Source organism: Hippopotamus amphibius, chromosome 9, assembly GCF_030028045.1.
Source record: "Hippopotamus amphibius kiboko isolate mHipAmp2 chromosome 9, mHipAmp2.hap2, whole genome shotgun sequence".
NCBI classification, from domain to species: Eukaryota; Metazoa; Chordata; class Mammalia; order Artiodactyla; family Hippopotamidae; genus Hippopotamus; species Hippopotamus amphibius.
This window is the reverse complement of record NC_080194.1, coordinates 136,570,842-136,593,184: the sequence shown is the minus strand read 5'-3', so window position 1 is coordinate 136,593,184 and position 22,343 is coordinate 136,570,842. Positions and strand designations below refer to the sequence as shown.

Here is a 22,343-nt window from a genome sequence, read left to right as displayed (position 1 = left end):
GGTCACACAGTGAATGACAGAGCCAGGACACATACCAGGCTCTCTGGGAGAAAAAGAGCGTAGTGTTGAAAGGGTAGTGGAGTAGCTCATAAAAGCAAAGGAAGAACTGAACCATGAAGGCTCCCGGGTAGCTCTGGGACCCTCTGGAGCAGATCTCCACGGACTTCTCTCCAGAGCAGTGGGTGCTGTCCAGCAAAAGTATCACGTGAGCCACTTATGCCATTTCAAATCTCCTAGTGGCCACATTAAAAAAAAAAACTAAAAAGAACCAGATGAAATGTATTCTAGTACTATTTTATTTAATCTGATATATCTAAAGTGTTCTTTCCACGTGTAATCGTCAGAAATTATTAGTGTGAAATTTTACATTCTTCTCTCCACACCCAGTCGTGGCCTCCATAGTCTATTTCATGCTTACGGCACAGCTCAGATCAGAGTAGCCATCGTTCAGGAGCTCGGTGGCCACAGGAGGCTGGTGGTGTCTATTCTGACAGCACAGCACAGAGGAGAAGATGGATTGACTTGGTTCCAAGGACTTGGGGTTGCTTTCTTTCTCTTTCTCCATTCAGATTTCAAACTTCCAAGAGACAGGGATCCAGGGGGCCCCCACCTTGGGCTGGGTGTCTTGGGCAGGTGCTGTCAGCCACCCCCAGAAGGCGAGGCCCTGTTTGATCTGGATGGTTCCTACAGTTGCCGTTGGCCTCAAGACGTGTGTAATCCCAGTGCTGGGGGAAAGGAGAGAGGGCGAGATGAGATGGAGGATTTCACTGTTGAAGCCTTTCTGCCCACAGGGGTGACTCTGCCAGCTTTCTTGGCTCTGGTGCCCCTTAAAGCTGGCATAGGATTTAAACTAGGCACACAGGTCGATGCATGGAGGCGGAAGGTCAGATCAGCTTGCAAACACATCTGGAAGAAAGGCTATACATCCTAGGAGGGGAACCCTCCGGGGACTAGTTCCACCCCCCCCCCCCACCATCCAGGGCTCTCTCAGGGGCCCCTCCCATGTTCTCAAGGCCCATGGCAGAGGTGCCCTTCAGCACCAGGCCCCACGGAGGCCCCAGCCACCCCTGGATGGTGCAGGTGACTACATGACCTGCACTTCAAGCTTGTGTGAGAGAGGAAATTGGTTTCTGGGTGGCAACAGAGTGCTCTCTGCAGCACAGAGAGGCCGGCCTCCCCTCATCTTCTGGCAGGAATGGGGGCTGGGACGTGCCTCCTGTGACATTTGTGAAGTGTATCGGGACCCTTTGGGCCACCAGGAACACAACCCCAAATCAGGCATCCTTTATAGGAGATGGAAGGAGAGATTCTGGCTTAGGGAACTAAGAACCCCTGGAGTTTCCTGAGCTTCCGGCACAGCCAGATGCAGGGCCTCAAGCCTTGTCATCAGGGCCACCTCTCACTCTTTCTCCATCCCTCAGATAGACTATCGTTAGACAGCCACAAGCCAGCTCACAGCCTGGCACCTGTATTCACTTTCTATTCTGTAACAATCACAAATTTAGCAGCTTAAAACAACACCCCTTTGTTATCTCGCACTTTCCAGGTACGGCTGAGCTGAGTGCTCTGCTCAGAGTCCCATCAGGTTGAAATCAAGGTGTTGGCAGGGACTCTGATCTCATCTGAGGCTTGGAGTCCTGGTTCAAACTCCCTGGTTACTGGCAGAATTCAGTTTTGTGTGGTTGTAGGACTGCGCCCTCAGCTCCTGGAGGCCTCCTGCTGTTCCTGCCATGTGGCTGTCTGTACAGATGGAGTTTCTTCAGGGTCAACTTGAATCTGAACTGGAGAGTGTCTGCTGTTGCTCCTCCTCTCTGACTTCGAAATCCTCTTTTAAAGGCCTCATCTGATGAGGTCAGGCCCACCCAGGATGATCTCCCTTTTGATGAACTGAAAGTAACTGAGGAGGGACTTAGTTACACCTTTACCTTTTCCGTTTACGGTAACCTAACATGAGAGTGATGTCTAATCCTATACACAGGTCCCACCCACTCAAAGGGAAGGAACGGATCGTTCAGGGAGTGTAAACTGGGGTGGGGGGTGGGGCAGTGCCGGTGGGTGCGCCAGTCTTGGGGGCCATCTTAGAATTGGACCGCCCACATCCCCCGTGGGGGAGGATTCTGATTGGGTGGTTTAGTCCCATGGCCAGGTCTGAGCCAATCACCTGGCCAGGGAGAGGCGCAGTTACTGTAGTGGGGGTGGGGGGATGGGGGGTGTCAAATGCTGGGGGTTAGCCCCACCCAAACCACAGCCAAAGAGAGTCTGATACCAGAATAAGTGGAAGGGATGCTACGTAGGCAAAAATAACAGATGCATCCTATGGGCCCCCCAAAACCTAAGATTGAGAGAAAGTATGGATTTTCATAAGTGAGGGCTTTTAAGGGCAGCAGATGTAAGCAAGGAAATGTCCTTCCTCCCTCCCTCCCTCCCAACCTCCCTCCTTCCTTCCTTCCTTTCCTTTCTTTTCTTCCATCAATAGATGTATTAGACTTACCAAGTGCCAGGGCCTAGAGTAGGTAAGAGAGTGGGCTTTGAAGTTTGACAGACCTGAGTTCAAATCTAGACTTGACCACGTATACGTAAGCCTTCCTCTATTCAATAAACATGTACTGAGCACTTAGGGCGCTATTGTTGTCATAGGGGCCACTTGCTGTGCGACTTTGGGAAAGTTACTTGACTCTTCTGAGCCTCAGTTTGCAGTGGGGGAAATGGGGATAAAAGCCCAAGAGCACAGCTCTCAAGAAGAACGCACAATCTGGAGCCAGCCTCCTTAGGTTCACACCCTGTAAACGGCTTTCACTCATAATACTTCTGACACCAAATATGGGTTTTTTTTTAATCCACACCAGCAGATTCGCCGTTTCTCTAGACACCAGCTGGGTGTCCTGCAAGTCAGTTCAATGCTGATACTCACTGCCTGGAGTTAGCTCAGACCGCACAGGTGGAGGGGCTCAGCCCCACAAGACTGCCCCCGCTTCAGATGCCCGCTGCAAGGTCCAGGTTGTCAGCCATACTTCTGCCCCACCCAGCTATAAATCAGGGGTTCTCATGACCTCTTCCTCAGGCTTCATAATTTGCTAGAATGGCTCACAGGACTCAGGAAGGCACTTACTGTTATCAGTTTATTGTAAAGAATACAACGCAGAATGGCCAAATGGAAGAGATGCTTAAGGCAAGGTATGGGGTTGGGGGTGGGTGGAGCATCCATGCCCTCTTCCGGGGTACCGTGCTCCCAGCACCTCAATGTGTTCAACTCAGAAGCTCTCTCAGCTCTGTTATAAAGCCCTCTCCCCTCCCCAGATGGTGGGGGTTGGGGCTGAGAGTTCCAACCCTGTAATCTTGCCTTGGTATTTCTGGTGACCAGCGTCCGCCCTGAAGCTATTTAGGGACCCCCAGCCGAAATCAGTCATCTAAGTAGCATGCAGAAGATACTCATCACTTCAGAGATCCCAAGAGTTTTAGGAGATGTATGCCAGGAACTGCGGACAAAGACCAAATAGATATTTCTCATTGTATCACACCCTGGCTCTGCTACCTGCTCACTAAGTACACCCTCACCCTGATGTGTCTTAACCTTCCAGTGTCTCAGTTTATTCTTATGTACAATGAGGATGATAATGGTCCCTTTCCCGGAGGGCTGTAGTGAAGATTAGATGGGAAAATAAAGGAAAGGACTTGGAACCCAGGGCCTGCCACATAGTGTGATCTCAGTGGTGTAGGTCATCATGAGCATCATCCACATCCTCATCATCATCCACATCAATATCATCCTCATCCTCCTCATCATCTTCCACATCCACATCATCATCATCATCATCATTATCAAAGGGTTCTTTTGAGAACTGAATGAGATAACGTACCACATGCTCTACCCCACATGTGGCAGAGAAGTATTCAGTCAATGTTTTCTGCTGCAGTTGTTCATTTCTTTAGTGAACACGTTGGGAGGGTTTCCTGTGTGCCAGCTCTGGTGTGGACTCTCGGTCTAGACAGAGGTCTAGATAGTTAGAACCCAGTGACCTGAGTTGTGCCCTGGGCTGGGCTTCCTGGGGGACACATTCACTGCTCTATGCCCGGTGCTGCGCCAGTGCCTGGCTCAGAGCAGAGCTTCTGTTTGTGGAATGAATGATGTGTTGGTAGCATCTCCTTTGAGAGTCTGAGGCCTGTGGGAGGGGCCCCTGTCCCCACTTGGGGGAGGGGTGGGAGCATGGAGGGAGGCTGGGTGGCCTGGGCTGTGCCGTTTGCACGGCACATAGTTGGATCCTACAAGGAATTTCACAACATGAGCTGGAGGGAAACTGAAGCTGGGGGGTGAAGAACCTCATAGATGGCATTTATCCTAAGGGGGGACGGGGGCAGGAGCCACTGAAAGATGACAATTGGGGGAGAGGTTAGCCAGGGTTGCATTTTAGGCTAATCCTCTGGGGTGTTTAGACCAGATGGCTTAGAGCTCACCCTCAGCACTGCTGACATCTTGGGCCAGATCATCCTCTTTTAGGCAGGACTGTCAGAGTATTGTTAACAGCATCTCTGGTCTCTACCCACTAGATGCCAGTAGCACCTGCTCCCCCAGTTACGACAAGCAAAACTGTCTGCGGACACTGCCAAATGTCCCCTGGGGGCACCTAGCCCGGTTATGAAGCACTGGTTGAGAGATGCATAAGAGCAGAGGTGGGTGGCCCGTGACTGGTGGGCGAGGTGCCCAGCTGTGACTGAGGATGGGTAGTTGTTGGAAGTGATGTGAAGGACGAGGGTGAAGGAGGCCTCCGGGATCTCATTCAGTTTGAGGGTCTTGCTGGTTGGGGGAGCTGGGCAGTGAGGTGGGAGGAGCAGGTAGAAACATGGGGTGGTGGTGAGATGTTCATTTTGGGGTGCGGAGGTTGAGGACGACTGTGGAGTGTCCTCGTGGAGATTTCCTGTGGACTAAACTGAAGTTAAACTCCCTAAGTGATCATATCTGATCCCATCACTTGAAATACCTGTGTTATCGGTTTTTCTGGGGCACTTGTTTAAAATACGAATTCTAAGGCCCCTCCTCTGAAGAATCTGATCAAGTAGGTTCGGGGAGGCCCCACAAATCTGTGTTTTACAAGCACCCCCAGGGATGCTCCTGATGAGGGCTGCTATGGAAACATGGAACTTTATAAGCCTAGGGCCGTCCCCTGCCTGGATTACTGGCTGACACCTCACTCATAACACATCCGAGGCTGAACTGTTGATTTCTCCCCAAACTGCTCCTCCACACGTGTTCTCTGTATCCATCAGTTCTCTGTATCACCATTTACCCCTAAACCTAGGAGTCCTATCCTACACCCGTCAGCAAACCATGCCAGCCCTACCAGCCACTCCTGGTCCCCTCCACTCCGACTGTCTGTCCACGCCATTATCACCTCTTACCTGGGTTATCATAACTTTCCTTATGGGTCTCCCTGCTTCATCCATTTGCCTCCCTCAATGTATTCTTAGCACAGCAACCAGGGAATCTAGTAAAATGAATATCAGCTCAGGTCGTTCTCCTGCTTCTAACTTTCCGGTGGTTTCCCATCTCATTGAAGATAAAAATCTAAACAAGACCCAATCCCTTCTCCCTCCAACCTTTCTTTCCTGGGTTGGTGGCCTCCCTCACTCTGCTCCAGCCATACCAACTTTGTTGGGTTCCTCAAGCACACCAAGCATGGTCGTGCCTCAGGGCCTTTGCACTTGCTGTCTCTGCTTGGAATACTCTCCCTCCAGATACCTGCATGGCTCCCTCCTTTCTTCATTCAGGTGTGGCCTCAGTGTCACCATCTCAGAGAGGCCTTCCTAGACTTCCCTCTTTAAGAGCCACTTTCTATCCCCTTAGGCAGCTTCCTTTTTCTTCACAGTGCTCACCACTAGCAGACATTACAAACTGATTTCTTTATTATCTGTTTCTTCCACTACAATATGAAGATCAAGAGGAGGGGGATTTTTTTCTGTCTTGCTCACTGCTGGTCCTCCAGTGCCTGGTACATAATAGATGTTCCATAAAAATATTTATGGAAGAGAAGTAAGGAGAGAAGAAAGGAAAGAAGAAGGAGGAAAGAAAACATATAAGGCTTAGGCAGGACTAGAACTTGGAAGAAACCAGCATGCTTGGGACACACAGATAATATGATGATTAAAACCGGAGGCGTCCACAGCATTTACCAAGAAACACTGTATAATGTAAGAAGAAAAGGTGACCATGAGCTGAATTTTAGGGGAAACTTCATTTAAGGGCAGGGGAGAAGGATTAGGAACTGTGAGATCAGGAAACAGAAGCTAGAGGGAGAGGGAAGGTAGGCGGGAACTCTGTCACACGTGGCAACACAAGTGCAAGGAGAGCTGGTCTCCACTGGAACGTCATGGGGTATCTATTATGCCCTCCTCGTTTTCCCCAGGAGGAAAGGAAATGAGGCTCACAGGCGTTCAGCAGAACGTCCAAGGCCACTCAGTGAGTACATGGTGGAGCCGGGCATTGGGATGTAGGGCTGTGACTCAGTCCTGCCTAGCCCACCATTGTATGTTTCCTGTGGCCGCTGTAACAAGTGACGACACATCGGGTGGCTTAAAACAACAGGAAAGTGTTGTCTCCCAGTTCTGGAGGCTGGAAGTCCAAAGTCAAGGTGTCGGCAGGGTCGGGTTCCCTCCGGAGGCCTTGAGAGAGATTTGGTTCCATGATCTTTTCGAGGGACACAATTCAATGCATACTAACCACGCTGCCTCCAAATACTGGAGTAGGAAAGAAAGGTCAGTGAGAGCATAGAAGGTGCATTCCTGCCCCAGAGAAGTGATAGTGCATGAAAAGTAAAATAGCCTCATAAAAGAGTCTGTTATGAGAGGTGCAGAGAAGTGAATAATTACAACGTGAGTGGAAGAGGGAGTCGGAGGGAGAGACAGCTTCCATTGAAAGAGGAATGAGGTGCCGGCAGAGAGATCTTTTAAAAATGCATGTCGAGTTAGGTGACGCTGCCTGAAGCCTTCTGTAGCTCCCTGTTCCTCAGGATAAGTCCAAACTCCTTACCTGGCTGCAAGGCATGAGCTGACCTGCTTTTTCCCCCAGCCTCAGCTCTGCACCATGCCCTGCCCCAGCCCTTCCCCCGTTCCTTGTCTGTATTGGCCTTTGCTGCTGTGCATGGGACCTGCTCCTTGGCCCTCTGACTCCTGTTCCTGCTTCTGCAGGAGAGTCTTAGGAAGGTTAGTTCCCACAGCAGTCTGTTATTCCTCATAGCACACACCACAGTGGTAATTAAATCATCTCATAATTAATTAGTTCTGCATAATAATTCATTAAATAATGTTTACTGTCGGGAACTGCATTACAACGACCTTGGCCATCTTACTTACTGCTGTGTCCTCTGTGTCTAGCATGACTGCCCAGTCAACAGGTGATTATTGAGCACCTGCTGTATGCTAGCCCTGTGCAGACATGTGGTAGACACGCTATAAATATCTGTGGACTGGATGGCTGGGTAGAGAGTGGTGGAATTAGTTGACTAAGGCACAGAGTGGCAGAGGGGGGCTTTCTGTGCAGAAATGGGCTGAGCAGACAAAAGAAGGGTCTGGAGGCTGGACCCTTCTGACTTGAAAGCCTTCCTGACTGCTCCCAGCCACTTCCCTGTAAGTGTCCTGGCCCATCCTGGCTACTGCTGCTGCTTCTACTAAGCGGGGACTCTCCCTAAGTGTCCACTGTTGGTCATTCATTATGGACACTGGGTAGCTGGAGACAGGGTTTCATGCCCGCCATTCAGGTTTGGGTTGACAGTGTTGCACATTCTGGAGCCATCTCTGCTAGAATAGCTGTCTCTGCTACAAGATGCTCACTGGGGGCCCAATTTAGAATAGAATCCGTATCTCACTCTTTCAAGATGCTTGAGTGGATCTGAAGTAGGTTGATCTAATTTGGATGGCCATTGAGCCTTAGACATAAACTCTCAGACTTCAAAAGATGGAGCCTCTCTCCCATCTTCCCTGGAATGTTTAGCTTCATACACAGGATATAAACAAACATTTCTCTTGGCCGACATTCACCCAGGGTCTGTTCTGTACCTGGGGAGATGGACAGAGGTAACATAAAATCACTACCCTTGATAAACATACAGCCTCATGAGCAGAAAGATAGGAGAAAAAAGGGTCACCACCTCAGAACTGAAAACAGAACCTTACCTCACACCAGACATCAAAACCAAGTCCAGATCCAAGGACTTTTGGGAAAGCCAAACTAAGTTTCAGAAGGAAAAAAGGGAGACTATCTTTATGACCTAAGTATAGCAAAGCATTTCTGAAAAAGCCATAAAGTGTAAACCATAGAGGAAAAAGATGAATGCATTCTACTGCTTTAAAACTATGAACTTCTGCTTATCAGAAAACATGGTAAAAAAAAAAAAAAAAAAAAAAAGGTAAAAACAAGCCACAAACTGGGAGAACAACACGCGTGTATTAGTTTGCTAGGGTTGTTGTAACAACGTACCACAAACCGGCTTAAACAACAGCAATTTACTGCTACACAGTTCTGAAGATCCAGCTATGCTCCCTCTGAAGGTTCCAGGAAGGATGTGTTGCAGGCCTCTCTCCTGGCTTCTGGTAGCTCCTTGGCTTGTGGCAGCCTACCTCCAGACTTCACACGACATCCTCCTTGTGCGCATGTCCTGTCCAAATTCCCGCCTCTTATAAGGACACCAGTCATATCAGATTAATGCCCACCCTACTCCAGTATGACCTCATCTTAACTAATTACATCTACAACAACCCTATTTTCAAATAATGTCATGTTCTCAGGCACTCGGGAATGGGACCTAAACATGAATTTGGGGAGGGACACAGTTCAACCCATAACACATAACTGGTGGATAACTTCGTAGCCATAATATTTAAAGGCCTTCTTATAGATCAGCAGATGCCCAATAGAAAAATGGGCCAAAAGAAGTGAAGGGTGTTTTCACAGAAGAGAAAAAAGTGAATAGCTGATGCTCAGTCCTTTTAGCAGTCAGGGAGATACAAACTAAATCCATACTAAGATATCCAGGGGACAGGAATCATTAGAAAGCCTGACAGTAACAGACAAATATGATCCAGGGTGAAGTGTATATTGTCCACATACATTGTGTATATTGTGGGCATATCGAGGAAGGTCACTGAACTCAGAAAGTCAGTGTTCCCATGCAAAAGAGGAAATGTAATTAAATCGATATACAGCTAGATATTCAATCAAAGAAATGCAAACAAAAAATATTTTAGCCACCACACTGATTCCACGCGCATTTGTCAAAATGTTAATACCCAGTGCTGGTGATGTTGTAGCAACACTCCTGTCTCTCCCTCTCTCCCTCTCCTGGTGGCTGTGAAGTTAGTTCAGCTGTTTTTGCAAACAGTCTGGCAGTTCATTACTGAATGGCAGAAGAATATCTGGATATTTTTTATATATTTTAATATATTCTTTGACCCAATGATCTCACCGCTGGGTTTTATTAGAGGGATGTAATCTAAAAGAAGAAAAGTGCCAAAGTGCCCTCTTTTAGACCGTTAAAAATAACCTAAGTACCTAGCAATAGGAAAATGGTTAAAATAAATTACAGTATTTCAGCCTAATGGAATATTCTACATAGACATTACAAATGATACTTGTGATGTCTAGGTAATAACTTGGAAAATATGTGTGTCTATTTATTTGTTTAAAAAAGCTTGGAATTCGCCTGTGTTGTCAGTGCAGCTATGCAAATATTGTTTTCATTATTGACAAGGACTAGAAAAGAATCTGAAATGGGGGGCGGTGGAGAAAAGAAAGCATTTGATGAAATGGATAACATCCTGGGATTGTGGTTGGATTTTGCTTTTTAAAAAAATCCATTCCTATTTTAATGTTGTTTGTGCAGTAAATTAAGAGACAAAAGGTTTCTCCCGACCCACAGGAACCCGAGGGAACAAAGACAGCAAGCGCACAGCAGCTGTGTTTGGGCATCATTAAAGGTGTGTGCACACCTCTGAAACCCTCTGCTGGGCGAGTGAGAGCAGGGGTGCCATCAGAAGCACTTCAAAGGAAGTATGTCAGGAGAAGAGCCGGGCTGTTGTTTTCCCCAGAAAAGTGTCTTTTGTCCCAAATGGTTTTCTTTGATTTCCTTTTTATTGATTAGAACTTAGCTGTGTTCAGAGGCTGCAGGGAGACAGAATTCTTCTCTGGGTGGAGAGCGGAGCAGCATTTGCAGGAGCTGGCTGCGGCGGGGGCGGCAGGGTGGCTTCTGGATTCGTTTGAGTGATGTACAGACAGTCTATTTCAAGTTCTCCCAAGCCCACCCGATGTGATTCAACCAATGAAGCACATCAGGCTCTTAAAAAGGCAATGCGGCCTATTTGTGACATTGCCTTGAAATGGGAAAAGGTAGAAGTATCACCCAGGTCCTTCTCCCTCCTCAGCTGCAATTCTCTGGAGGTCAGGTAGGGCGGGCAACAGGCATCATGCTGCTGACCCGTCTCGGACCGGGATGTGGTGCAGGAAGCCTCCATGCTGGGGCCGCATAGCTTGTTCTCATGGCCTCTGGGTTGAGGTTCTTCCACGTGCTCTGAATATAGTGCTGGAGAGATGGACACTGTCTTTGCCTTTATGGAGAACAGGAAAACATATGACAGGACAAGTGCCATGAAAGAAACAAAATAAGGGGGCTTCCCTGGTGGCACAGTGGTTAAGAATCCGCCTGCCAATGCAGGGGATAGGGGTTTGATCCCTGGTCTGGGAAGAGCTCACATGCTGCGGAGCAACTAAGCGCGTGCACCAGAACTACTGCACCTGCGCTCTAGAGCAGGGGAGCCACAACTACGGAAGCCCACGCGCCTAGAGCCTGTGCTCCGCAAAAAGAGAAGCCACCGCAATGAGAAGCCTGCACACTGCAATGAAGAGTAGACCCTGCTCTCCACAACCAAACAAAGCCCACGTGCAGCAACAAAGACCCAATGCAGCAAATAAACTATAAAATAAATTAATTAATTAAAAAACAAAACAAGGTGATGTGATAGAGAATGATGGCAGGGGTCGCTTGTCCATTGGGTGGTCATGGAAAGCCTAGAGGAGGAGGCAACATTTGCGTTGAGATTCCCAGGCTAAGGGAACAGCAAGCCTTGGGGTAGAAACGGTCTTGTGTTTTCAAGGAATAGAGAGAAGGCAGATGTGGAGGCTGGATGAGGTCTGAGATGTAAGCAGGGGTCAGATTATTTAGATCCTGGTAGACAAGTGGTTCTCAACTGGGCACTTTTACCCTGAGGGGACCTTTGGCAATGCCTAGAGACATTATTTGTAAGGAGAATCTTCACTCATCTATTTTAGAAATCCAAACTATTAACCCTCTTTGGCTACTTTATTATTAATAGCAAGTTACTTGGGACTTTATGTTATGAAATCAAGAACTTCGGGACCAGAGAGGCAAAGGAACTGCCGGGACTGCAGTGAAGGGTTCCCTCCTTCTGTTCCATCTGCATGGAGTGCCTCCCCCTGCAATATGTGCTGGACAAAATCCTACTTGTCTTTGTTTTTTCTGGCTTTATTGAGATGTAATTGACATAGAACATTGTATAAGTTTAAGGTGTACAACGTGATGACATATAGAGACGGACACATTTTGAAGTGACGACCATGGTGGGCTGAGCGAACACATCCTCTCTATCTGCTAGGGATTAACTCAAGTGCCCCTGAGTGAGCCTTCCCTGATCTCGCCCCTCCCAAGGGACGTTGTGCTCCAGTCTTGCACGAGTTCTGGCTCATATGGCTCATTTACTTAGGACCTATAATATGGTTGTTTTTAATAAATTTATTTATTTATTTATTGTCTGCGTTGGGTCTTCGTTGCTGCACACAGGCTTTCTGTACCTGCGGCGAGTGGAGCTACTCTTCATTGTGGTGTGGGGGCTTCTCAGTGCGGTGGCTTCTCTTGTTGCAGAGCATGGGCTCTAGGCACGTGAGCTTCAGTAGTTGTGGCTCACAGGCTCTAGAGTGCAGGCTCAGTAGTTGTGGCACGTGGGCTCAGTAGCTGTGGCTCATGGACTTAGTTGCTCCGAGGCATGTGGGATATTCCCAGACCAGGGATGGAACCCATGTCCCCTGCATTGGCAGGCAGATTCTTAACCACCGTGCCACCAGGGAAGTCCCAGACCTATAATATTTTTTTTAACTAAGGTGAAATTCACATAATATCAGTGTAACCATTTGAAAGTATACAATTCAGTGACATCTAGTACATTCTCAACGTTGTGTGACCATCACCTCTCTCCACTTCCAGAACATTTCTATCACTCCAAAGGAGACCCAGTACCCACTAAGCAGTCACTCCCCATTTCCCCCTCCTCCCAGATCCTGGCAACCATTGATCTGCTTCTTGACTCTATGGATTTACCGACTTTGGGTATCTCATGAACAGACTCACACAGTATGTGATTTTGTGTCTGGCTTCTTTCACCTAGCATCATGTCTTCGAGGTTCATCTACACAGCACTGTAGCAGGTGTCAGTACATCATTCCTTTTTATGACTGAATAATATTCCATTGTCTGGATGAACTACATTTTGTTCATCCATTTATCCATTGATGGACATTTGGGCTGTTTCCACCTTTTGGTTACTGTGAATAGTGCAACTGGGAAATTCACAAAAATATGCACATTTTTCTGTCCTCTTGGGTGTATACCTGGGAGTGCAGTTGCTGGGTCATATGGTTTCTGTATGTTTAACCTTTTGTGGAATGGCCAAACTGTTCAGTAGCAGAGCAGCTGTACAATTTTACATACTCACCAGCAATGTGCAGGATTCCAGTTACTCTACATCTTTTATTCAATACTTGTTATTCTCTGTTTTTTTATAACCATCCTAGTGAGCATGAGGCCCGTGGAATTTAGATCTTTTTATATCTTCCATAGTCCTCCCCAGCAGACTGACTTGTGCACGGCTGGGATTATGCTGTAATTAGCAGCAACATGGTGTGAGGGTTAATGCAGGGGCTGAGCTTGCATCCTGTCCTTCTTTATGATTTCTTGAGTCACTCGGCTTCTCTGAGCTGGAATCTGTAAGATGGAAATTTCTAGGGCTATTGAGGGGAAGAAATGAGATTGAGCCTTAGCTTGCCAGGGCCAGTGCCTGGCCTAGGGTGATTTCTCCATGAAGGTGCGCTGTAATTACCATGTTCATGGCTTCCCAGGCCCCAGCCCCAGTAACTGTTTCTTAAATGAATCAACCCTTTGATGTTGCTCAATTAGCCTTCTCTTTTATTTCTACCAACTCCTCCCTGAATTCCTGACAAGTGTCTTGCAAATTGATCACTCCCAAGATGGAGAGAAAGTGGCTAGATCAGGGGAACTGCTTCCCTGGAAAAATACAACATGAAAACCTTGATATGCTCATGTTGGGGGCAGGGTGCCAGGGGAGCACAGCGAGTATGCTACTAAAGGAAGGAAGACTAAAAGAGGGGCTTCCCTGGTGGCACAGTGGTTAAGAATCCGCCTGCCAATGCAGGGGACACAGGTTTGTGCCCTGGTCCGGGAAGATCCCACATGCTGTGGAGCAACTAAGCCCCTGTGCCACAACTACTGAGCCCATGTGCTGCAAATACTGAAGCCCACGCGCCTAGAACCCGTGCTCCGCAACAAGAGAAACCATGGCAATGAGGAGCCCGCATACTGCAACAAAGAGTAGCCGCTGCTGTCTGCAACCACAGAAAGCCTGCTCACAGCAACGAAAACCCAGCACGGCCAATAAAATAAATAATAAAAATAAATTAATTTTTTAAAAAAAGACTAAAAGAGCTCTGCTTTCTTTCTTTTTCTTTCTTTCTTTTTTTTTTAGATGAAAAACCACCTTCTTAGAAAAGTGATGACACCAGGAAGCTGCCTTGTTGAGGGTTCAGTCAATGGCTCCGGGGGAGAGAAAGAGCAGCTCTCTCCACTCCAGAAAGCACTCTCCACTTAGAGAGGGCTCGAGGGCCTCTTAGGTGGTGAGGGCCCAGGAGCTGACCTCAGGCTCCTCTCTCCATCCGTCTCTTGAACTGGCAGCTGGGGGTGAGCAGGCTCCCACCTGGTCAGCCACTGGGCAGCTTTCTCTGGCTCTGTGGACCTTTCCAGAATCCACCTCTTCTCACCCTCCAGCCGCACTGGCTTTCCCTCTGTTTTTTTTTTTTCGAAAAGTAACCTAGCTGTTTTATTTATTTATTTATTTATTGGCTGCATTGGGTCTTCGTTGCTGCACGCAGGCTTTCTCTAGCTGTGGTGAGTAGGGGCTACTCTTCATTATGGTGTGCAGGCTCCTCATTGTTGTGGCTTCTCTTGTTGTGGAGCACAGGCTCTAGGTGCGCAGGCTTCCGTAGTTATGGCACGTGGGTTCCGTAGTGTGGCTTATGGGCTCTAGGGCGCAGGCTCAGTAGTTGTGCCGCACGGGCTTAGTTGCTCCGCGGCATGTGGGATCTTCCCGGACCAGGGCTCGAACCCGTGTCCCCTGCGTTGGCAGGTGGATTCTTAACCGCTGCGCCACCAGGGAAGTCCCTCCCTCTGTTCTTGAATGCACCGGCTTAGTTCCTCCCTCTTTCACTTGCTGCGGTCTCTGCCTGGCATGACCCCCGCCTCCAGGCTCACGTCACAGAGAGGCCGCGCCTGCCGGCCACCCTCGCTGACGTGGTAGCCCCCGCGTGGGCCCCAGTGGTCGCCACTCCCTTGCCTAATTTTTCCTCCTCTCCTTTTTGTTATTTATTTTGTGTTTTTAAATGAAATATTTCTAACATAAAAGAGTAAAACAAACACCCGTGTACCCATCTTCCAGGCTTGACGAGGGCTGATACTCTGCTCTACTTGCTTATGTTAGATCCCTCCTTTTAATCAACTTTACTGAGGTACAATGTACATACAATAAGTACATACATTTTAAATATATAGTTTATGGATTTGGGGGCAAATGCACATGTGTAACCACTACCACAGTCGAGACACAGAATATTTCCATCTCCCCAGAAAGGCCTCTCATCTCCCTTACCCTGCTGGAGTTTTCTTCCTAGCACTCAGCGTTATCTGAAATCACTCCATTCGTGTCTTTTTTAGTCTGTTTACTGTCTGTCTTCGCCGCCAGAGTGCAGGTTCCTCGAAGGCAGGGACCGTGTCTCGTTCCCAGCCCAGGCACATAGGAGGCCCACCAGCAATCAGTGGAAACCATGATATGTGTCTTCATTATCCTGTGTGCACACGTCCTGACACGTGTGTGTGAGGATATCTGTGGGGTAAGTTGCTAGAAGTGGAACTATTGGGTTAAAGAATGTTTACTCTTTTTTTGTTATCACAAAAGAGACATCTATCTCCCTTCCTCTTGTCTGTCCAGCATTTCTCAGCCTCAGCCCTGCTGCCACATGGGGCTGGATTATTCTTTGTTCAGGGCTGGGGGCTGACACTAGATGTGGCTATCCTCCAAAGGCAAGGGTGCCAGGAGCATCCTCCAAAGGCAAGGGTGCCAGGAGCATCCTCCAAAGGCAAGGGTGCCAGGAGCATCCTCCAAAGGCAAGGGTGCCAGGAGCATCCTCCAAAGGCAAGGGTGCCAGGAGCATCCTCCAAAGGCAAGGGTGCCAGGAGCATCCCCCACCACAGTTGGGACAACCCAAAATGTCTCCAGACATTAGCAAAATTGTCCCCAGTGGAGAACCACTGGTTACGTACACTAATTTCTTGCCATCCTAAACTGTTCCTCAATTAGTCCATCTCCAAACAAACAACCCTCGATGACTAGATTGATTGAATCCATTGTTTGCCGTCTTTATGCAGCTCAGCTGACGGAATTGCAGGTCTTGATCCCTGTCTATTGAGTATCTGTTTATTGAGCACCCTGTTTATTGAGTATCTACTATGTACCAAGCGTTGTTCTACAGCTACATCATGAGGTGAGATGTTGGTTCGCGTCAGAGGCAGGGAAGGCATCACTCGGACTCATAACCCTGGGAGGAGCCAAGTCCACAGGACGTGAATGGCTTCTCCCTGGCCTGGGCACCAGCATCATTCACATAGTTCTTTGCCTGAGGACAAATATGTCTTCAGGGTCATGCTCTGAAGATGCTGCATCTTCCAGGCCTCCGAGAACAAGGAGGAAACCCGTAGCAAATGCGGAAAGGGCTCTGAACTTCTTTGATTACTCAGGGCACCGAGTTGGCCACTTCTTTCTTGAAAAATCTGCAAGCGTGTGTGTCCAGAGCTGGACAGCAGGAGCGTAAATGGTGAAGGAGAACAGGTGGGGACCCAGTGACTTGAAGAGGCAGATCCCATCTAGAGGGCACTGCATTGTGGCCAGATGTTGCCAGGTAGGAATGTGGGCCCAGCCTTGCCAGACCGTCCTGTTTTTCAAGAAATACAAGATATCCAGACTTTTTTTAATGTGAAAAATCTTGATTCTTAAATTTTATAACTATTAGCAAGTAATTATCTGTTTAAACATGATGTGAACCAAACAAAATGCATCTACAGGCTGCCAGTCTGCAACCTCTGAGTTAATTTGCAAGGTTGTTTCTTGTTTGGGGACTAACTCCCTTGCTTCAGAAATCTTTTGGTTTGACTCTTCATCTCGTCAGCAAATGTTTATTGAGTATCTACTATGTACCAAGCATTGTTCTAGAGCTGCCATTTGGCATTAATTTGCTCAAATGACTGACACCAAAAGGGACAGAGATTATGGGTGGGTGAGTGGGTAGGTCAGTGAAGGATAGATGGATGGATAGATGGATAGATAGATAGATAGATGATAGATCGAGCTGGTCTTTTAGAGATACAAGCTAAAATATTACAAATAAAAGAATATTATGTCTGGGAATTACTTCAGAATAATATGGGGAGTTGAACAAGGGTGTAGGGGAATCAAAATTGACCATGTGATAATAATTGTTGAAGCTGAGTGATGGTGGCTTTGAGGAGGTTCCTTGTACTCTTCTGCATTCTTTTGAATATGATTAGAAATTTCCCACACTAAAAATATTTGTTTTCATGTTCTTATCCATTAGAAGTGCACTCTGAAAGATATACAGGTAAAATGACATCATGTCTGGGACTTGGTTTAAAATATTCAGCTAAAATTTTTTACAAGTCAGGGTACAGATGTGCTATGGTCTGAATGTTTGTGGTCCCCTCCCCCAGCAAATTCACACGTTGGACTCCTAACACCCAACGTGCTAGTGTTAGAATGTGCAGCCTTTGGGAGGTGATTAGGTCATGAAGGTGGAGCCACCCTTGAATGGGATTGGTGCCCTTATTAAAACTCCAGAGAGCTTCCCAGCCCTCTGCTAAGGATACAGTGAGACGTCTGCGACCCTGAAGAGGGCCCTCACCCAACCATGCAGGCACCCTGATCTTCCAGCCTCCAGAACTGTGAGAGGTACATTTCTGTTGTTTATAAGCTACCCAGTCTGTGGAATTTTGTTATTACAGCAGCCTGTATGGACTAAGACAAGATGAAACATGTTCAGCAAAATGTTGATACTTGTTACAGTTGGGTGATGGGTGTATGGAGATTCATTAAAGTGACCTATTTAATTTGTATTTGAAATTTTCTACAATTAAAAAAAAAGTGTTTACAGGGATAAAGTGGGGGCCTCTTGTTTCTAGGTACTTTTGGAAGTGTGGAGTCATGCACTGGGTGTGTACGTGAATTTCCCACAAGTATGGTAGTGCTGACAGCAAAGGAATGGATACTCTTTAATAAGGGGTGTCATAGTCCGAGCTTGCCGAAGTGAGGCTAGAAACATGAGCTCTGTTGTGGGCTCAGCCTGCAGGTTGAGAACAGATACCTTACCTGGATGGTTTCCCTGCATGGTTTCCCCTGCATGGATACCAGGGAGGTATCCTTCTGGGAGGCAGAATAGCACAGTGGTCAGAGAACCTGGAATCAGCCTCCCTTGGGTCCAAGTGCCAGCACTACCACTTTCTAGCTGTGTGGCTTTGGACATGTTTCCGAGCCTCGGTTTCCTCTTCTATTAAATGTGAGTAATATTCATGTCTCACAGACTCATTATGAAGATTGAACTAAGAATTGTATGTGAAGTACTTAGCACAGTACTTGACATGTGGCATTATTTATTATCATTATTGATGCTTTCATTCTTACTATGTTGTTGCTGCTCTTAAACATTCTAAGAGCAGAGCAAACGTTCTGAGATAGATGGAAGAAAATAATTGGGGACAGAGGCTAAAAGAAGTCGAAGAAAGAGGCACTCACTGTCAGCTGATCCACCCACAGAAGTCCATTTGTGAGCTGCTAGAATCAATTTCCTGCATGATAGATACAAAAGGAATACCAAAAAAAAATGCAACTTCCTGACCATATCCTTCCTCCGCAGAATGAGGTAGAACTGGGGGAGCTGCTTCTGTCACTGAATTATCTCCCGAGTGCCGGGAGACTGAACGTTGATGTCATTCGAGCCAAGCAACTTCTTCAGACAGATGTGAGCCAAGGTTCAGGTACAGTACAGCCCCTCCTCCCCCCATTTCTTTAACAAGGCATCTGTGCTTGACACAAGGGGACCTGATGTTCCTTTTCTGCAGCCTGGATCCTAGGAGGGTAAAATAGCTTCCTGATCTAGGATGTTAGTTCAAGAGGAAAAATAAACCATCAGATGTCTCTTAGGATGAGACAGGTAAATGATGCCATTCCAGGTACTCCATTTGAAGTAGGGGTTTGACCGAGACCAGGTGTGATAACTACTGAAATCAAGATCCTCTTTGCACACATGCAGCCCTGAGGAAGTCACTTGCCTTTCCAGATGCTATGCCTGCAATGAAGACACCATGCTGCAGGTGGCAGTAGCGTGCACTGACCATGCATTCTAATCTGTGAGAGTGGTGGACACACCCCGAGGTTCTTTTCCCAGCTCATTTCAAGTGTAGTATACGTCTTTATAAATCCCGGCTCTGAAAAGACTGTTGTATTTAAAGTGTCTACTTTATAACACAGCAATTCAAACGTGACTTTTAATAAAATAGAACAGATTACATTCCATCTGTATGTAGCTTTCCCATGACAGCAGAGGATATTACCATGAAAGCCGCCATGGTTGCTCAGTGGTGGAAATACAGTCTTCTCTAAGTGCAATAGCTAAAATAAATTACTTTTGCTATAAAGTGACAGCTGAATTTAGAAGACAACTTCAATTCTCAAAAACCACATTATAAAAACAGGTTTTGAAGGGGCCAGTGGAGGGAATGGTATTAAGACTGGAGAGTTTCAGACTCACCACAATGGGAGAGTCAGTATGATAAAATGATTAAGGGCTCTGGAGTCTTGGAACCAAATCCTAGTTCTACTGCTTATAAATGATGTGGCCTTGGGGAAGTTACTTAATCTCTATAAGCCTCAATTTCTCCATCTGAAAAATTGAGATAATTGAGTATTCATCTCATTGGGTTGTTTAAACAAATATAAAATTAGATAATTATGTAAATCTCTTTGTAAACTGTAAAGTGATCTTAGAATGATAGTTATAATTCTGCCATCTTTATTTTCCCCTGCATGGGCTATGGGCTCACTGACATGACAGTGGGCCTCTAAGGGCAAAAGACTAGGACAGGCTCTGGGTCTAGCTCTTCTTCCACTAGCCTGATCTTAAGCAAATCATTTCCTATTATGAGTCCTCAGTTTCTTCATCTGTAAAATGAACACAATGCCTGACACATGGGAGGAGCTCAATAAATCTTGGATGGCTAGAGGAAGAGAGGAAGGGGTGAGCAGATAAGCAGCTGGATGGGAAAAAGGAAGACTATATAATAGGTGGATAGATGGGAAAATGGATGAATGAAAGGAGGAGTGGAAACCTGGAATGGATGGACTGATGAGAAAAGAAAAGATGGGAAAGTGGTTGGGCTGTCAAATGGAAGGGAAGTTGGATAGAAGGATGGATGGATGGATATGGCTGGATGGATATGGATGGATGGATGGATATGGATGGATGGATGTGGATGGATGGATGGATATGGATGGATGGGTGGGTATGGATGGATGGATGGATGGGTGGGTATGGATGGGTGGATGGATGGATAGATATGGATGGATGGATGGATATGGATGGATGGATGGATGTGGATGGATGGATGGATATGGATAGATGGGTGGATGGGAAATTAGATGGATAGATGGATTGGGTTTCATGATCTCCAACACTCTATGAGTCTGTGTCCAATTCTCAGACCCCTTTGTGAAAATCCAGCTGGTACATGGACTCAAGCTTGTGAAAACAAAGAAGACATCCTTCTTAAGAGGCACAATTGATCCTTTCTACAATGAATCCTTCAGCTTCAAAGTTCCCCAAGAAGAACTGGAAAATGCCAGCCTAGTGTTTACAGGTAGGCAGTGTTCCAGATATTGATAAACCGCAGGTGAGGCGTATTCAACATATTGTCCCAGGGAGAGATGGTGATCTAGAGAGGGTGATGTTTAAGAACTTCATGTCTGGTATTCAGCTACCTGGGTTTGAACTTACTTACCATGTGAGTGAGTAACTCACTTGCCTTGTGAACTTGGAAAAGATTCATAGAACCACAAAGTATAATTGTTACAAATGTAAACTTTGGAGCCAGATTACCTGGCACTTCCACATAATTACCAAAGTCTTGGGCAAGTTACTTAGCCTCTCTGAGCCTCAGTTTCTTCCATCTATAAAATGTGGGCAGTAAGAGTACTTGCTTCATAGGTTTGTTGTAAAGATTGAGTTGTGTCTTTGAGATGATAGTAAGTGCTGTGTTAGCTTGGATGATATGATGATTCAAGTAGCTTATGGTCTAACAGGGAAACATGAGAAAACAGGATCACCTAACTCAGAGAGAATTTTGAAAGGCTTCCCAGAGGACATGGTATTTAAGTAGAGGCTATATAGCTGCCACACTCTGGCTGAATCTATTGCTCTCAGCATGTAGGTTAATCTGCTGTTTCCGGGGGGTATTAGTTATCTATTGCTGCAAAACAGATCCCCCCAAACTTTAGTGGCTTAAAAGAACCAACATTTATTACCTCATAGTTCCTGTGGGTCAAGAATCCAGGCCTAGCTTTGCTGGGTGCTCCTGGCTGAAGTTCTCCGACAAGGCTGCAATTACGGTATTGGCTGGGGCTGCAGTCTCACCTGAAGGCTCAGCTGGAGGTAGGGTGGGGATCTGTTTCCAAGCCCCCTCACGTAGTTGTTGGCAGGATTCAGTTCCTTGCAGCATGTTGGCTTGAGACCTCAGTTCCTTCCTGGGTGTTGGCCAGGGACCTTGCCCGACTCCTCACCACAGGGGCTGCTTCCTAGGGCAACGCACGACATAGCAGGTGGCTTCCCTTCGCGTGGGCAAGTGAGGGAGTTAGAGAGGGCGAGCGAGGCGGAAACTAGTCTTTTTGTAACCTAGTCTTGGAAGTGACCTCCTGTCACTTTTGCCATATCCCACTCATCAGAAGCAATTCACTAGGTCCAGCTGACATTCAGGGGGAGGGGATTATACAAGGGTGTGAATACTGGCAGGTAGGGATTGTTGGAGCCATTTTAGAACCTGCCCCCGCCCCAACATAGAGTTCATAGAAGTGATGGTTATAATTTCCTGTGTGCTGTTCACAGACTTCACCTCCGTTTTTGCTAATATTCATCACAGTCCACCCTGTCAAGTCAGCATCGTCCTCATCAACTTACAGGGCGAGGGGCTGAGGCATAAGCAGTCCCCCCCGGGGTCTCAAGCTGGTATAGGCAGGATTCAAGCTCTGGTCTTGCTAGCTTCTAAGATCAAGGGATCTGCATTTCCTCAAGCACCCAAGAAGTGCGAGCATTAGGGAGCCGACGTCATACTTTGAGGAGTCCTGCCCCAGAGTAGTTGGAAACTCTCATCTGTTTAGATCCAGTCTAGAATCCTTGGCGGCAGGTCTCCCGAGAAAGCAGGCCAGGGCTGAAAAATCCTGGCGTGCCATCCTTCCGCTGCACAAGCTTATTGCTTCTCATCCCCAAGACTGCAGATGTTCCGAGCACCGAGATCCCTCCAAGGCAGGCTGGTTCTGGGCTTTCTCAAGACCTGTCACCCAGAGAGTCTGCATCCAATCAGGACCACCTGCCTTAGCAGATGTAATGATTTCTGATAGAGCCTGTGATGGCTTCTGTCCAGATTGAGTTACCAACAGGCAAGGACCCCACTCTCCACAGGGTTTCAGGTCAGGACAGAAGACAGGGATTCCACTGACTCCTTAAAAGTGGCCAGCAGGCAGTGGGAACCATATTGAAACAAGACTGGATCCAAGCAAGGAATATCAATTCCTACATCCCTCCTGAGAATAAAGGACTGAATGTTGCACATTGAGATCACGGAAGGATTTGGGGCGGGGCGGGGGGGGGGGCGGTGTGCATTGAGAGA

General features: G+C 47.2%; 1 protein-coding gene across 10 annotated transcripts in view; it reads left to right on the top strand.

The window, feature by feature from the left end:
* SYT17 (synaptotagmin 17) overlaps positions 1–22,343 on the top strand; it is a 79,700-nt gene that overhangs the window by 30,394 nt on the left and 26,963 nt on the right. For 9 of the 10 annotated variants that reach the window (XR_009055464.1, XM_057748845.1, XM_057748842.1 and 6 more), the window contains 2 exons: positions 18,323–18,443; positions 20,166–20,321. Coding sequence is in view for 9 of the 10 variants with exons in the window: in XM_057748845.1 (XP_057604828.1) it covers positions 18,323–18,443; positions 20,166–20,321 (277 nt within the window). In the remaining variant the exon portion in view is untranslated. Of the gene's footprint in view, positions 1–18,322; positions 18,444–18,745; positions 18,852–20,165; positions 20,322–22,343 lie in introns of those variants that run through there. The other variant, XM_057748849.1, reaches the window with a different exon arrangement.